The sequence below is a fragment of the Microtus ochrogaster genome, chromosome 2 (genome assembly GCF_000317375.1).
Source record: "Microtus ochrogaster isolate Prairie Vole_2 chromosome 2, MicOch1.0, whole genome shotgun sequence".
Lineage (NCBI taxonomy): Eukaryota > Metazoa > Chordata > Mammalia > Rodentia > Cricetidae > Microtus > Microtus ochrogaster.
The window spans coordinates 13876428-13892934 of record NC_022010.1 but is presented as its reverse complement, the minus strand read 5'-3'; the positions used below and the strand labels follow the sequence as shown (position 1 = coordinate 13892934).

The 16507-nt window shown below is 41.9% G+C and overlaps 1 protein-coding gene across 2 annotated transcripts in view; it reads right to left on the bottom strand.

Annotated features, from left to right (window-relative positions):
- The window catches only part of Zcchc8 (zinc finger CCHC-type containing 8), a 32761-nt gene that overhangs the window by 13700 nt on the left and 2554 nt on the right, over window positions 1-16507 (bottom strand). For both annotated transcript variants that reach the window (XM_013350164.2, XM_026785813.1), the window contains exons 3-10: window positions 13439-13513; window positions 11308-11413; window positions 8957-9034; window positions 4462-4565; window positions 4276-4341; window positions 3663-3723; window positions 3112-3254; window positions 2209-2351 (exon numbers count right to left, since the gene is read on the bottom strand). In XM_013350164.2, coding sequence (XP_013205618.1) covers window positions 2209-2351; window positions 3112-3254; window positions 3663-3723; window positions 4276-4341; window positions 4462-4565; window positions 8957-9034; window positions 11308-11413; window positions 13439-13513 — 776 coding nt within the window. The remainder of the gene's footprint in view (window positions 1-2208; window positions 2352-3111; window positions 3255-3662; window positions 3724-4275; window positions 4342-4461; window positions 4566-8956; window positions 9035-11307; window positions 11414-13438; window positions 13514-16507) is intronic.

Below are 16507 nucleotides of genomic sequence, written 5' to 3'. Positions count from 1 at the left end.
GGCCTGCAGGCATACACACAGACAGAATATTGTAGACATTATAAATAAATAAATAAATAATAAAAAAAAAGAAAAAAAACCAAATCAACAACAACCAAAAAAACTCCAACAGATCCTGTTTCTAAAAAACAAAACTAAGTTCTTAGCCTGGTCTACAAAGCAAGTTCTAGGACAAGCTCCAAAGTTACAGAGTAACCCCATCTCAAAAACAAAAACCTAAAAATAAAACACAACAAACAACCCTAATTTCTTAAAACATTTATGCCATGGTGGGTGTGTGAAAATCAATGAAAATCTGTTAAGCTAGGTCTCGCCTCTACCACGTGGATCCTGAGGACCAAAAAACAGGTCATCAGGTACAGTAAAAAGTGACTGTTGCCTTTGTTTTTGAGACAGGGTGTAGTAGCATTTCATTTGTATTTTTAATAAATCAAGCTTGCCTGAAGATCAGAAAAGTAATACAGTCACACTGGCCAGCCTTACAGACCAGGCAGTGAGGACACACGCTTTTATCCCAGTAGCCACACTAGCTTGCCATCAAAACCACGTGGTAATGGTGCACGCCCTTAATCCCAGAACTAGAGAGGATTACAAAATGAGAGACAGCTCTCAGTCTCATTCTGAGATTCCTGGAGGCAGGATCACCATTTCGGACTGAGGTAGAGGTAAGAGGCAGTGACTGGCTGTTTTGCTTTTCTGACCTTCAAGTTGAACCCCAATTTCTGTCTCTGAGTTTTTACTAATTGTGATTCATGGGTCTCTCATGGTCTTTCTTTTCTTTCCTTTCTTGCTTTCTTTCTTTCTTTCTTCTCATTCATTCATTCATTCATTCATTCATTCATTCATTAAGTATAGAGTGCCTGCAGGCCAGAAAAGGGCACCAGATCTCATTATAGATGGTTGTAAGCCACCATGTGGTTGCTGGGAATTGAATTCAGGACCTCTTGAAGAGCAGTCAGTGTTCTAACCTCTGAGCCATTTCTCCAGCCCTCTCATGTTACTTCTGCCAAGGAGCTACACCCAGCCAAATCCCTTTGTCTTTCCTTCCACACCACTGTAGAAGGCCCATTGATTGCTGTACATTACCAATGCTAAGAAAGCTAAAACTTCAAGACTACCTGTAGGCTTTCCACATTAGCTTCAGTGAACACACACCAAGCCAAAATAACGTTCTGATATTCCTTCTTTTTCACGATAGGGTTTCCTCTGTGTAGACTAGTCTGGCCTGTTGTTTGATACTTTTTTTTTGAGACAGGGTTTCTCTGTAGCTTTGAAGAAAGTCCTGGAACCTGCTATGTAGACCAGGCTGGTCTCGAACTCAGAGATCCAACTGCTTCTGCTTCCCGAGTGATGGAATAAAAGGCGTGCAAAACCATTGGCCAGCCCTGATATTTCTTTTTAACTAAAGGAAAGTTATTGTTGTTGTGTGTGTGCATGATATGAGTAAGCAGATGTACCATAATATACATGTGGAGGTCAAAGGACAACTCTACAGAGGCAGTTCTTTCCTTCCTGGATGCTAAGCTTGTACAGCAAGCACCCTTTCCCACCGAGCAATCTCCCTAGCCCCTACCTGATACTTTTTCTTTCATGTTCTTCCTTTCTCTCCCCCCTCCTTTTTTTGTGTGTGTGTGTGTGGTTTTTTTTTTTTTGTTTTTTTTTTTTTTTGAGACAGGGTTTCACTGTGTAACAGTTCTGGCTGTCCTGGAACTCACTTTGAAGACCATGCTAGTCTCAAACTCAGAGACCTGAATACTGGGATTAAAGGCCTATGCCACATGTCTAACTACACCCCCCCTTAAAAGACAGGATCTTGCTAAGCATCTCAGGCAGAATGGCCTCAAACTCTCAATCCTCCTGCTTCTGTCTAAGTGCTGGGATAACAAATGTGCACCATCACATCTAGCCAAACCGCCTGATAATTCTGTATGTTCACTGAAGCTTCAGTTCCTTCCTTGTAAAACAGGAAACGTGGAGATGTCATGATGACATTTTTAGCTGTCTCAGCACACATTAAACAGGCCTGGCACTCCTGTCATTTTCCTGTGATTCTTTTCAGACAGGGTTGTGCGAAGTAGACCAAGCTGGCTTCAAACTCACTGCCTCTTCCTCCCAGATGCTCTCTTAAAGGCCTAGCTAACAGTCATAATTAAAAAAGGGGGATGAGAGGGACCCATAAACTGACTTCTCGATGCTAATATACGGTACCATTTCCATCATAGAGTGCAAGCCCTGAAGTCTCCAGTTCAGCCTCCTTGAGCCAGCCTGGAGGGTAGCCCAGCTGGCGCATGCGGTAGATGAAAGGGGGAAGACTCTTGTCCGACACACCCAGTGCATCCTGAAGTTCCTCACTAAGTAAAAAGAAAGGGGAGGAAAGATGATGAATTCAGACTTGCATGAAAACACTATATTGGCATTTTTCTTTTTTTAAAGTATCATCATCATAATCATTTTTTATGTGTGTTAGGGTTTGTGACCGTATGTATGCCTGTGTAACATGTATGTACGTGGTGCCCACGGAGGGCAGAAGTCTTCAGATCCCTAGGAACTGGGTCACAGATATGGTTCTGAGCTATCCTGTGAGTGCTAGGAATTGAACCTGGGTCCACTGGAAGAACAGTCAGTGCTCTTACCTTTAAGCCTTCTCTCTAGATCCATACTTTTCTTAGGATAGAGCTCTTACTCTGCAGCCCAGGCTCACTCAGAACTTATGGGGACTGTCCTGCTTCAGTCACATGCGGGATCACAGGTGTAAGCAACTATACCTAGCTAAAACATTTCTGTCCCATATTTCAGAGCATGAATGAAGACATATCAAGCACAGGTTTGAATGAATGGATGCATTCTGTACAGGCATGTCACCGCATGCTTATTCTTTTGTTGTTTCGTTTTTCAAGACATGGTTTCTCTGTGTAGCCCTGACTGTCCTGTAGACCAGGCTGGCTTCAAACTCAAGAGATCCTCCTGCCTCTGCCTTCCCAGTGCTGGGATTAAGGGCGTGCACCACCACCTGGTTTACACTTACATTCTTGTAGTCCTCAGAAGAAACATAAAATGTTTTAAATACTAAAAAAAAAAAAAAGACACTCCATGGTAAAACAACAGTGGTACCTAATAACTCCTGGCTTGAATCGTCCAAATCTCTCTTCTACTTCTTCTGCATGGTACCGCTGCTGGAAACTCTGATTGTTCGCCTCACCACAGGCATCCATATACTCTTTTCTCTTTTCACTTATTCGAGCAGCATTCCGGGGCTAAATCATAATAACGTTCGAAAAGAATGATATCAAGTGATTCAGAAATTTACTGCAAATATCCACTTTTTAAAATGTAAAGCATAGATTGCTCTAGTTTTAATGTAGACTATATGCACAAAAGCAGACAGACAATTTTGAAAATCAAGCAAGAATAGTCACTATTATTTTAATGTTATCAGAACCCAAAATTAACTTTTTAAAATGAACTGTTTGAAAATTAACTCATACATCACTCACCTCAAATAGAGTATCGCTATTTTCTTTAAAAAAATTCAATGTCTTAAGTATAAACATGAATTTGACATATGTAGCACAGGAAGTTCATGCACACCACCCAGGGCCACACATGCACATAACACCCACCAGCTCTTGTTCAAAGGCTGCATATGGGAGAGAGAGATTTACCATTGGGCACTCCTTCATCTGATGCTCTTCAGAACCACAATTGAAACAATGAGGCCTTGGCCTATTAGATCAGAACACAAAACAAAACAGAAATCCAAAGATTTTCATAATGTAAATAATAGCTTAAAAGCAAATGAATGCATTCTAGAGGCCAGCGGCGTGCCAGAGACAGCAGAAGGTGAGGCGCACTGTATCTGCAATTGTTGAGCTCAGCAGTGTATCTTACACTCAGTTACTAAACAGCACTTTGTAGTCGTTTTAACCCAAACCAGCCTGTTCCAGATTGGTATGCTGCCTCAACTTTTTTCAGTGGTTAATAACACAAGAACCAAAGCAAACAGAGCATGGGAAGGAGGTGGATGGTTCTAAGACCGTAACCACACTGACACCAGTAATAACTTCTTTCCACCCTCCCAAGCACTGGGCCTGCATTCCAAGAAATGAATGGTCAATTTAAACATTTAACATGTATCTCCTGATATCAGAATTCTAGCTCAATGTGTAATTTATATCAAATTAGCAATTATGAATATAAACTTTAAGGAGTTGATAAAAGTTTATGGTTCTGATATTGGAAAACAAAGAGTAAAACAAGACAACGCCCCACACAAACCTTTTTGCCTTTACTTGCATTTCTTGCCCTTCTAGAGAAACAATGTGGCTGAAGACTTGCTGGTACCTTTAGTGAATTTTATTAAGGAATAGTTATCATAGTCTGCAAAATTTGGTAAGCTTTTTTTTTTAAAGGTGAACTTAGTGGCAAGATGCATAAAAGATCTTCATTCACTATGTAGGATACTTGGGTATTTCCCATCCTTCCGTAAGCTGAGGGTTTTCATTTAGTAGCGGTTGCCCCAATTTATCAAGGCAAAAATTAGTAAAATACAGGACACTTCCTACAACCTGCAGAAAACAAGTCAAAAAATATTGCTATTTAAGCAGAAAAAAAAGACATTAAGTAATGTAAGTCTATGATAATGTAAGTCTATGATTACCCATTACCCGTTTGACTTGAATGAAGCTATGAGAAATAAAGTTCTAGACTGGAACTGGACCCCGTGAGCTTTCACGGGCACTGTTAGTACTATAGACAATTCTGTCTCAGCCAGCCTGACTCTCACAGGTCCCTCTAGTACTCCTGTGTCTGCAACAAGACCCTCAGAGGCTACACTTATTGTTTCCAGTTCCCTGGTTCCCATTTACTTTGTTTCCTACTGAGTTTTTACAGCCATTTCTTACAGACAGGTTGAAAACGCAGTACAATGAATGCATCCTGTTCGCAGACTGAATAAATAATAATCTAAATTTTTTGGGGGCATGACTCTTTTCATATCTACATATACACACACATACTCTTTACTTAACCATTTAAGTCAGTTACAGAGAGTATCATTTACCCTTAAACGCTCAGTATGAACTAAGAACATTTTCCTGTAAACCAATACTAACTCCCTAGTATCTCCTATGTCAACTCTACATGCAAGTTTCCCTACCTCCAGAATGCTTTTTACAGTTTTCTTGCCCCCAAGCCAGGATTTATTAAGGGTCGCACGCTGTCTTCAGGGGTTTATCTAGCATACATCCCTCCTGCTCTTAAACGACACTGCTAGTTTCTCTCCACCACCTCCGGCCGTGCTGCACTCCTGTCACACTAGCTGGACGATGGAGCCAAGGACGTCTCTGCACTTTAGTCCTTTAGGGAACTGTCAATCCTCATCTCTCAACCTATCAGCAAGTGCTGACACAGCACTTCCTTCCTTCTACAAACATTTTCCAACTCTGGAAGGTTTTTGGGATGCCACTTCAATTCTTCTTACAGATGAAATCTCCCCTCCCCTGTATCTCTCATCTTCCCAGACGTCCTTAAACATCTTTTCCATTCTTACTTCCTAGGCGACTCACCCAGGTCTAGGGTATGAGAAGTAATTTCTATGTTGATGACCCCCCACCCCCTGTACAAAGTGAGCTGTGATCCCTTAGCTCCACCATGGCCCCTCTTTCTGGACATGTAGGTATCTCCAACTCACCTATTTAAAATGGCACTGGAAGCCAGCTAGGGTGACAACTGCCTGCAATCCCAGCACTTGGGAGGCTGAGACAGGAGGACCACAGTTCGAGGCCAGCTGGAGATACACAGCAAGACTGTCTTAAAAGCAACAACAGAAAACCCAAAGTAAGTAAATTAAAAACAAAACAAAACAAAAGAGGCAACCAATTCCCAGCCTCTCCAAACCTGCTCCTCCCCAAACCTCCCACTTTCCTAGGTCAAGCCTAAGTTCTGACTATTCTCTCAGGAGCTCTCTTATTCCTCAGCTAACTCAGGAACACATTTGACTGGTTTTACTGCCAAGTGTATCAGGTTTCAGACACGCACCACCGTAACTACCATGCTGGTCTCAGTTGTGCTTTCTCTTGAGTGAGGTTAACAGCAGCTTTCTCACTAATTGCAGATCCTACGCAGACCAGGGCCAGCTTCATTCCACAAAGAATAAAGTTCTTTCAGTTAAGACATAGCCTGTCGCTTAGTATCCTTACATGGTCTCTTAGACTACAATCTGAAGGTTCTATTACAGCCTATAAAGCAATATAAGGATGTAGATCATTTGGCTCTGTCACCTGACTACCGACGAATCTCTTAGCTTTCCACGTGTTTCCTTTTTAATAAAATGGCAAGGTATTACCTCGACAAGTATCACCTGTAAATAGTAAACAAGAACTGGTTTACCAGTACTTGTTGCACAGAAAGCAATTTGAATACTGGCTGCTGGTATCTACTTCCCTTTCCTATTTATTGAGCCCTCTTGACACAAAATACAGTCTGCATTTTCCTTCACTTCATCCAGACCTTGGCTCACAAAGGCAGTCACCAGCAACTCACAATATAAACCACCCATCCTGGGCATTGTACCACTCCTCTCCCTGCCATCACCCAATGGAACTGAAGCCTTCTACATGCTAGGAAGTTAAGTACTCCAACACTGAACTGCATCCCCAGCCATTTCTTTACTTATGAGGTAGAATTTCACTAAGCTATTTAGACTGTATATCCATCCCATCCGTCCATCAACCTCTCTCTCCTCTCTCTCTCTCTCTCTCTCTCTCTCTCTCTCTCTCTCTCTCTCTCTCACACACACACACACACGTGCACGAGCGCACACACACCTACCTATGTACTAACTACTAGGGCACTGAACGCAGGGCCTCACATACTAGGGAAGCACACTAGCCTACACCCCAACCTGACTTTTCTTAGGAATTTAACCTTTTCCCACGCAACTGCTCATTAAACCAGAGCTGGCCTCAAGCCTTTCTTTTCATTGCTATCTCTGAAACCTCTCTGCTCCTGGCACAGAGCAGCATTCAGTAAACACCAGAATTGTCTAAAGAACTAAAGCGATAATTATAAACTCATTCTAGACAAACATTATTTTAATCCCATAGCCTTTGAGTTGAAATAAAAATGAAAGTTACCTAGAACTTTCAGAAATCCTTCTTTAAGCTAAATGTGGCTACCCCTGTAAGTTCAGCACTTCAAAGGCAGAGACAGGAGAACTGTTGTGAGTCTGAGGAAAGCCTGGACTACAGAGCGACTCCTTGACTCATAAAACAATTTGTGCTGGTGAGATGGCTTGAATACCAGCCTGACAACTGGAGTTCCACATTCAGGACCCACAGGGTGGAAGGGTAAGAACCCCAGAAAATAATCCTCAGACTTCTACACACACCATAGCAATGCAGGCAGGCATGCATATTATAAATTTAATTTAGAAATTGAAAATAAAAACTGAACTATAAACAAGAAACAAGAAATAGAAAACTTAAAAATATTCTTGATAGGGTTGAGTGGTGGTGGTACATGCCTTTAATCCCAGCACCTAGGAAGCAGAGTTTGGCATATCTGAGTTTGAGGCAGCCCGTTCCACACAATAAGTTTCAGGACACACAGGGCTACACCGAGAAAGCCTGCCTCAAAAATAAATAAAAAATAAAAATAAAAATATTCTTGATAGCATCCCTAATCTTCATTTAACTCAAGTAACCTGGACTGTTTTCCCAGTCTGATTTTGTGAAGATTGATCCTATTTTTAATTATGTGCATGCACGCATGTCTATGGGTATGTGGCACAAGTGCCAGTCCCTGGGTAGGCCAGAGGTATTGGATCCCTGGAGACGGAGTTATATGTGGTTGTGAGCCACCTAGTTTAAGCGCTGGGAATCGAACTCAGTTTTTCTACAAGAGGGGCACATGCTCTTAACCCTTAAGCTACCTCTCCAGGCTAAAAACAATAATACTAACACCTAGTGGACTCACACATAAGTACTCTGCCACTAAACTACATGCCCTGCCTAGCTTTTCTCCTTTTTATTTTATTTTATTTTTTTTGGTTTTTCGAGACAGGGTTTCTCTGCAGCTTTGGAGCCTGTCCTGGAACTAGCTCTGTAGACCAGGCTGGTCTCAAACTCACAGAGATCCGCCTGCCTCTGCCTCCCGAGTGCTGGGATTAAAGGCGTGCGCCACCATAGCCCGGTTCTCCTTTTCCTTTCTGCCTTCACCCCTTGGGTTCTAGGGTTACAAGTATGAGCAACTATGGCCACATTCTGTGTTCGTTCTCTAACACTGAGCTGAAATGTACCTCTTGCACTCAATCCTATCACCAATCCTGTTCTGCCAGGGATGCTGTGAAGCATGGTACAGCAGCTACTGTTGAATTTTCAAGTCTTTTCATGAGACCTGCAGCTCTTCATCATCTCAGCAGCGCATGTCTTTAAAAATTGGGGCACATCCTGTGAGCATCAAGTAGTCATCCTTTGAGAGTATGCTACAAGAATGGCTTGATACCAGTGAACTGTGCAGAAGTGCTGCAAGGCCTAAACACAGGCTCTCCCTGTTAAGCTTTTGCTTTTACCCACTAATTAAGACCATTGACATTTTTCAAACTTCAAACATGCCATATAGTTAACGGTTACTTCTCTCAGCTTCATCTGTAAGTTTTGCAAGTCTGCTTTCTACTTTTTAGTCAAAATTTTCAAGATAAACATGAAGAGGTTGGTCAGGACCAATACAAACTCTTGCAAATAAAGTATACTGTGTCCTCACAACAGAGTGCGACAATCTCTAAAGAGCAAATGGTACTCAGAGGACGACACCTACAATAGTGGTTATCACAAAGAAAATGCTGTCTGTGATCTTAGAAGTCATGTGACTATGTCACCTTATCATTCATTAAGTCACTCAACTGAGAAACAAAGGAATCACATGTGTGCAGAATTCAAATTGAAGAATACAAACTTACACTGAAAGCTTCCTTGTTGCTTTTAATGGCACATGATTCTTCTACTTTATGGTCCTCTTCCAACATAACACTGGATGGCTAAGACCAAATAACATGCATTACAAAGAGTCACAAGACAATACCTTTGTTTTGATTAGTTACTGTATTTTTCTTTCATGTATGTCTGTGTGAGGGTGTCAGATCCCCTGGAAATGAAGTTACAGACAGTTGTGAGCTGCCAAATGGGTGCTGGGAAATGAACCCAGGTCTTCTGGAAAAGCAGAGCTCTGAACCACTGAGCCACCTCTCCAGTCAAAGAAATACTTTTTCATTCTCAAAATTTAGGAATCTCAACACCCTTCGTTCACTTTAATAATATACATAAATAAGCCTGGCATAGTGGAGCACGCATTTAATCCAGCATTTGGGAGGCAGAGGCAGGCAGATCTATGTGAGTTTGAGTCCAGCCTGGTCTACAGAGTTCTAGGACAGCCAAAGACACACAGAGAAACCCTGTTTTGAAAAACCAAAGAAAAGGGGCTGGAGAGATGGCTCAGAGGTTAAGAGCATTGCCTGCTCTTCCAAAGGTCCTGAGTTCAATTCCCAGCAACCACATGGTGGCTCACAACCATCTGGAATGAGGTCTGGTGCCCTCTACTGGCCTGCAGGCATACAAGCAGACAGAATACTGTATAAATAATAAATAAATATTTAAAAAAAAAACAAAAAAAAAAAACAAAGAAAAACAAACAAACAAAATACCCCCAAAACCATAAATAAGATACCTTGTCATAATTAGAATGAATTTAGAAGCTAAGGCAGAATTATTTACAAAATAGCCAATGTTTCAAATAGTAAGGCAGACTTGAGAAACCCTATCTTGAAAAAAAGAAAAACAACAACAACAACAACAAAACCCAAAACAAACAAAATAACAACAGCCAATACTGATAGCCTCATAGACCTCAAACCATTACAAAATTTTGAATTGTTCACTGAATCAGAATTAACATTTTCAGGGCATGGTGGTACATGCTTTTAATCCAAGCACTCAGGAGGTAGAAGCAGATGGGTCTCTGAGTTTGAGGCTAGCCTGGTCTACAGAGTTAGTTCCAGGACAGCCAGGGCTACACAGAGAAATCATGGAATCAAGAAACCAAAAAGTTTTTTTCAGCTGAGTCTGGTGGTACACACCTTAAATCTTAGCATTCAAGAAGCAGAGGCAGGTAAACCTGTGAGTTTGAGACCAGCCAGGGCTACATAGTTAAGACCCTGTCTCAAAACAACAAAAATTTTCAAATAATTAAAATACTTTCTTCTCCAGTTCCTAAGAACAAAAAGTATCACTGCTTAATTGAAAGATTCTCCAACTCCCCTCCGCCAAGTCAAAACTTTTCTGTATATATTTGGCTGAGAGATTCTATTTATTTATTTTAATGTTTATTAGAAAAAAGGTCATAAAAAAAAGAAAAAAGGCCACAAACCATGCTACTGAATACACACACTCTGTAATTCCCCAGATTTCTTCTTTATCTTTGAGACAGGGTCTCTCTACATAGTCCTGGCTGTCCTGGAACTCACTATGTAGATCATAGTGCTAGCCTCTGCCTCCTGAATGCTGGAATTCAGATGTGCACTACCATACATGGCCTCAGACTTTTTTTTCTTCTTTTTTTTTTGTAGTCCTAGCTGTCCTGGAACTCACTTTGTAGACTAGGCTGGCCCTGTAATCACAGAGATCTGCTTGCCTCTGCCTCCCAAGTACTGGGATTAAAGGTGTATGGCACCACCACCTGGCTTCAGATTTCCCATTAAAAAAAAAAAAAGTTTTTGTTTTGTTTTCATAAATCTGTTGGCGTGTTATACATCTCCTACCTCATCTCCTTGGGATAGGATCTCTCACTGAACTGGAAACTTGTCATCTGGCCAGGCTGGCTGGCCAGTGAGCTGATGGGACTGTCTGTCTCTCTGCCCTTCAAAGGCTGGGCTGCGCACAAGTGGGTACTGCTGTCCAAACTCAGGTTACCGCAGTTGCACAGCAAGCACTCTGACCCAATAGGCCACCTCCCTGGCCCAAGAAGTCATCTTTTATAAACCTTAGGTAAATAAACCTGTCCCTCAATCAACTTTCTGCCCAAACTTTGTCCAAGTTGGGAATGGAAAGAACACCTTCAATTTTAGGTGTAGCCATACAACTACATTCAAAGGAAAGCCAGGTGGTGGCACTGGTCACTCTGGAGAAGACAATGACAGGACACAAAGTCAGCACACAATCGTCACCATTTTAGTTTTGATTCAAGGATGTTTCTGGTAACAGCAGTTGGCAGCAAAAAGCATAAACCACTTAGCATTGAGCCTCAAGTTTAAAATACCTGGGGTAAAAGGCTGAAGGAAGTCTTTTCCACATCATTTTTTTGCTGCTCCTCAAATCGCTTTACTAAATTTGATACAAACTCCTCTATTTCTTGGTGGTATTGTCTGTAGGAGAGAGTAAGGTGGATAGGTGGTCATAACCTGGACAAAGTGAAACATGAACAGAATTAAGTTTTCTGTAGTAGTTAAGAAGGCCCAATTTGGCCAGGCAGTGATAGTGCACGCCTTTAATCCCAGCACTCGGGAGGCAGAGGCAGGCGGATCTCTGTGAGTTCGAGACCAGCCTGGTCTACAAGAGCAAGTTCTAGGACAGGCTCCAAAGCTACAGAGAAACCCTGTCTCAAAAAAGCAACAAAAAAAGAAAAAAAACAAAACCCTGTCTCGAAAAACCAAAAAAAAAAAAAAAAAAAAAAAAAAAAAGAAAAAAAAGAAAAAAAAAGTCCCAATTTTATTTTTGTTTTTCATATATGTTACATTAGGGGCTTCGTAGCTAAGAATGCTACTCCTTGGAAGCTCTATGTATTGTTACAGGTATTAACAGTTTCTGATAATCTATGGGTGTCTGGCACATAACCTCAAACAGTTGAGAGAATGAATAGAATTTATTTATAAATTTCATATACTTAATCTTTAATATATGCTACTTGTCAATGGCTCAAAACCCAAAAGAAAAGCCTGACACAGTGATATATGCCTATAATCCCAGCATTTGGCAGGCAGGCAGAGGTGGGAGGGCAGCTGCCAGTCAGGGCTACAAAGAGAAGTTGTCACCATCCCAGAAAACAAACAAAATCCACCAAAAAAATTACATAAGGAAAAGCTTCCTTTCTCCTCACTATTTCTGCAATATAAGAACACCCAACATGCTCAATCTTTTCTATATCCTCCTTCCAGACTTTCAGTGCTCATAAGAAAACGGCCATTTCACATGAAAACTAGAAAAGGCACAATAAAAATACATTAGCCGAAAGAACAAAACAAAACAAAAAATCCCGGGGGCTGGAGAGATGGCGCAGAGGTTAAGAGCATTGCTTGCTCTTCCAAAGGTCCTGAGTTCAATTCCCAGCAACCACATGGTGGCTCACAACCATCTATAATGGGGTCTGGTGCCTTCTTCTGGCCTGCAGGCATACACACAGAATATTGTATACATAATAAATAAATAAATAAAAATCACAAAACAAACCAAAAGAGAAAGAAAGACAGACATCTACTCGGATCAAATATTCTGGAGCGATTCCTTCAGGTTTTGCTATGTTGAAACAAGGCAGCCAGAGACCTCAGACAGACCTGACCTTTCCTGTCGTATCTAGCTCTAGCATCTACGATTCTGCCTGTAGAATAATGGATGGTACTGAAGTTAGACCGTTAAACGCTAGACTAGAGTAATACCTCTCTAATCTAGTACCCAAGTGCAGGTATGCCTACTATCGTGCTTCACACTGCTGCTGCATCACCATCCAAGCTATTCCTAGGTCCCAATGCCTCGATTCCACACCTGGACTAAAGCAGACAATGCGCCTGAACCCTAGTCTTGTATCTTCCTGGTCGTAGGCAGTGACTCAGGAGGGGCAGGCCTCTGCAGGAGTGCACTGACGCCAGCACTCAAGCATGCCAGAAGGCCTGCAGTAGTCCAAACTACACACATGAGCAGGCTTCAAAGACAGCCAACACGGAAAACTGTTATCCACGTATAGTGTGGACAGCTAACCTTGTTATTATAGTGGTGGTGGCATTTTTATGAGATGGTACTTCCTGGACTCTCACAGATTTTGTTTAAGGACCTGAGAGGTGTTTACACACTGCTTTCTAGTGAAAAACCTCACAGGTACTGAGAGCTGAGCCCGTACACGGATGTAGGAGTCCAGGTTCAAATTCATGTCATGACTCTCATACTTTAACCCTGACACAATTTAAATAATAAAGATGAGGGCTCTCAAGATGGCTTAGCAGGTAAGGGTGCCTGCAGTCAAGCCCCTGACCCACAGGGGAAGGAAAAAACTGACTCCTACAGTTATCCTTTGACTATCACACACCTGTACCATGGCACATGCATACCCACACGCATAAAAACACAGAATATATAAAGTGTAATAAAACTCATATGTAATAAAGAGAAAAACTACTTACTTTGAAATAGCATTGTTCATAAATAGAATTTGTAATAAGGGTCCATCTATCTTAGTATTGCTCACCAGTACGCCACTAAAACAGAAGTTAAACATATTCTTAGAAGACATTGAAGTACATACATCACAGTTATAAGCACATGAATTTTGTGATTACAGTTTTTGCTAAAACAAGGTCTCCTGAGTGGTCTGAACTTGCCTCATGCTTCGGATCCTCTACTGCAGCCTCCCCAGTTCTGGGATCACAGGTGTACAACACCACACCCAGCTAATGTCTCTAACTCTTAAGTACTAAAGATCATGTAATATCCTGCAAGCAAGACCAAGAGGGCTGGAGATGCAGCATGCAGTGGAAAGCTTGCTCAGCATGTGAAGAGCCTTAGCTTCCAAGCCCAGCGAAACAAGTAAGGTGAAAACGAGATGCACAGGAGCTCCAGCTTTCTCAAGAAAAATCTAAGTTTTCACCTGCCTTACTATCTTTAGTGGTTTGAACAAGACATCTCTCTCTTTTTCCAAGACAGGTTTTTTTCTGCGTAGCTTTGGAGCCTGTCCTGGAACTCGCTCCGCAGACTCGGCTGGCCTTGAACTCAAGAGATCTAGGGGGCTTTGCCTCTTGACTGCTGGAATTAAGGGTGTGAGCCACCACCACCCGCCATCTCTCTTTAATATTTTTATTTAATGTGCATTGGTGTTTTGCCCAAATATATGTCTGTGTGAGGATGTGGGATCCCCTGGAACTGGAATAGCAGACAAGTGTGAGCTGCCATATGGGTGCTGGGAATTGAACCGGATACCCTGGAAGAGCTGGATGTCTCAGTGGTTACCCTATCTTTTTGTTGTGTTGTGCTATGTATGTGTCTGTGTGAGTGCAAGTGCATATGTGCATGGGGAGTGAGGCCAGAGGGAAAGTCAAAGTCTTCTGTTTGATAAGATAGGTGCAGGGATTCTAATTATACAATGAACACTTTTACCATCCAGCTTATCTCCTCAAGCTCTAGAAAGTCTGTCTGTCTCTTTGATGTAGAGCAGGTCTGGCTTTGTTTGAACTCACAGGGATCTTACTGCCTCTGCTTCCCAAGGGATCATTAACAGCCTGAACCACCATACTTGGCCCAGAAATTATCTCAACACAAAAAAGTTTCACATACACACACCAAAGAACCCTAGGTTAATCTTTTAGTTTTCGCCGGGCGGTGGTGGCGCACGCCTTTAATCCCAGCACTCGGGAGGCAGAGGCAGGCGGATCTCTGTGAGTTCGCTAAAGCCACAGAGAAACCCTGTCTCAAAAAACAAAAAAACAAAAAAAAAAAAAAATCTTTTAGTTTTCACAAGGTCTCTTCAGTGAGAGGCTAGTTAGTTTCTTTACAGATCACAGCAGCGGGGAAGAGGATAAGCAGGCAAGTTATAAGAATACACTTCCAAACATTTCTACGTGAATTTTGTTTGGAAGTTTAATGGAAAAGTAAACATTTCATAATGAATTTTTATTTTATTCTAGAGTCCTGAAGGCCAAAGCACATTGCTTTAACTACAATCCATGAGTCACAAAACTCAGGAAAGGCAGGCAGCACTGCTTCTAGTTTGAGGCCAGTATGGGCCAGAGTGGATTCTAGGCAATCCTGACCTCAGCATGAGGACCTGCTACCACAAGTGACCTCAGCTGACAGACAGCATGCCTAGCATCATGCCTATAATACCAAGATGTAGAAGGATAAAAAGTTCAAGATCAGAGCTACACAATGAGTCCTAGGATAGCTTGGGCTACATGAGACCCTACCTGAAAATTTGGTCACACCAGCCAGTGTACGAACAAACAACAGAAAGCACAGGGTAACCTCCCAGTTCCTACACCTGGAGATATTTCAAGCGAACCTGACTCTACCTGTAATGCCAGCACTTGGGAAGTTAAGGCAGGAGGAGACCATACTATGAGTTTGAGAACAGCCTGGGCCACACAGACTCTGTTGAAAGAAAGAAAAAAGGATGGTGAAACAAAGGAAAAAAGAGAAAGAACCAATCAATCTACATAAATTAGTACTTGAGGCCAAGACTGTTGTCATATGTTTTTAATCCCAGAACTCAGGACAAAAGGCAGCTGGGTTAGAAACCAGCCTGTACAAATAAAATAAGTTCCAAGCCAGTCAAGGCTACAAAGTGAGAACTTCCTTGACTCAAAAAAATAAAATAAAAATTAATTTAGTGACTTGTTAAAGTCATATTGAGATACCAGCATTTAGAGTATTTGTTATGACCACATGGCTGAATACACACCTATATGTTGTGCTTTCTCAAGAACACATTACTGTTTCTTCTTCTAAAGTGTTATGCTTTCCCAGACTTGGTAGCACCAGGGTATATTCCCAGCACTAGGGAAAGGGAGGCAGGAGTCCCACAGTTCAAGGTCATCCTCAGTTTCACTGTGAGCTGCAGCCAGCTTAGGCAACATTCAGACTGTCTCAACAAAACGAAACGTTATACCTCGCACTGTTAGTATTTATAAAATATTTTAATTGTGTAAATAATGATAGTGTGGTTGCTTGCATCTCTAATTCCAGCACTTTCAAGGCTGAGGAACAAGGTCCAATAAGCTTAAAGCCAGTCTAAGCTAAACAGGGAATTCCCGGCTAGTTTGGGTTATAAGGTGACTGACACCCTGTCTCAGCACACTGATTCCCGCTCAAAGAACAAAATTAATCAATAATAATAATGCTGTAAAGAAATTATCAGGGGGGGGCTGGAGAGATGGCACAGTGGTTAAGAGCACTGCCTGCTCTTCAAAGGTTCTGAGTTCAATTCCCAGCAACCACATGGTGGCTCACAACCATCTGTAATGAGGTCTGGTGCCCTCTTCTGGCTGCGTACATGCACACAGACAGAATAGTGTATACATAATAAATAAATATTTTTTAAAAAAAGAAATTATCGGCCGGGCGGTGGTGGCGCACGCCTTTAATCCCAGCACTCGGGAGGCAGAGGCAGGCGGATCTCTCTGTGAGTTCGAGACCAGCCTGGTCTACAAGAGCTAGTTCCAGGACAGGCTCCAAAACCACAGAGAAACCCTGTCTCGAAA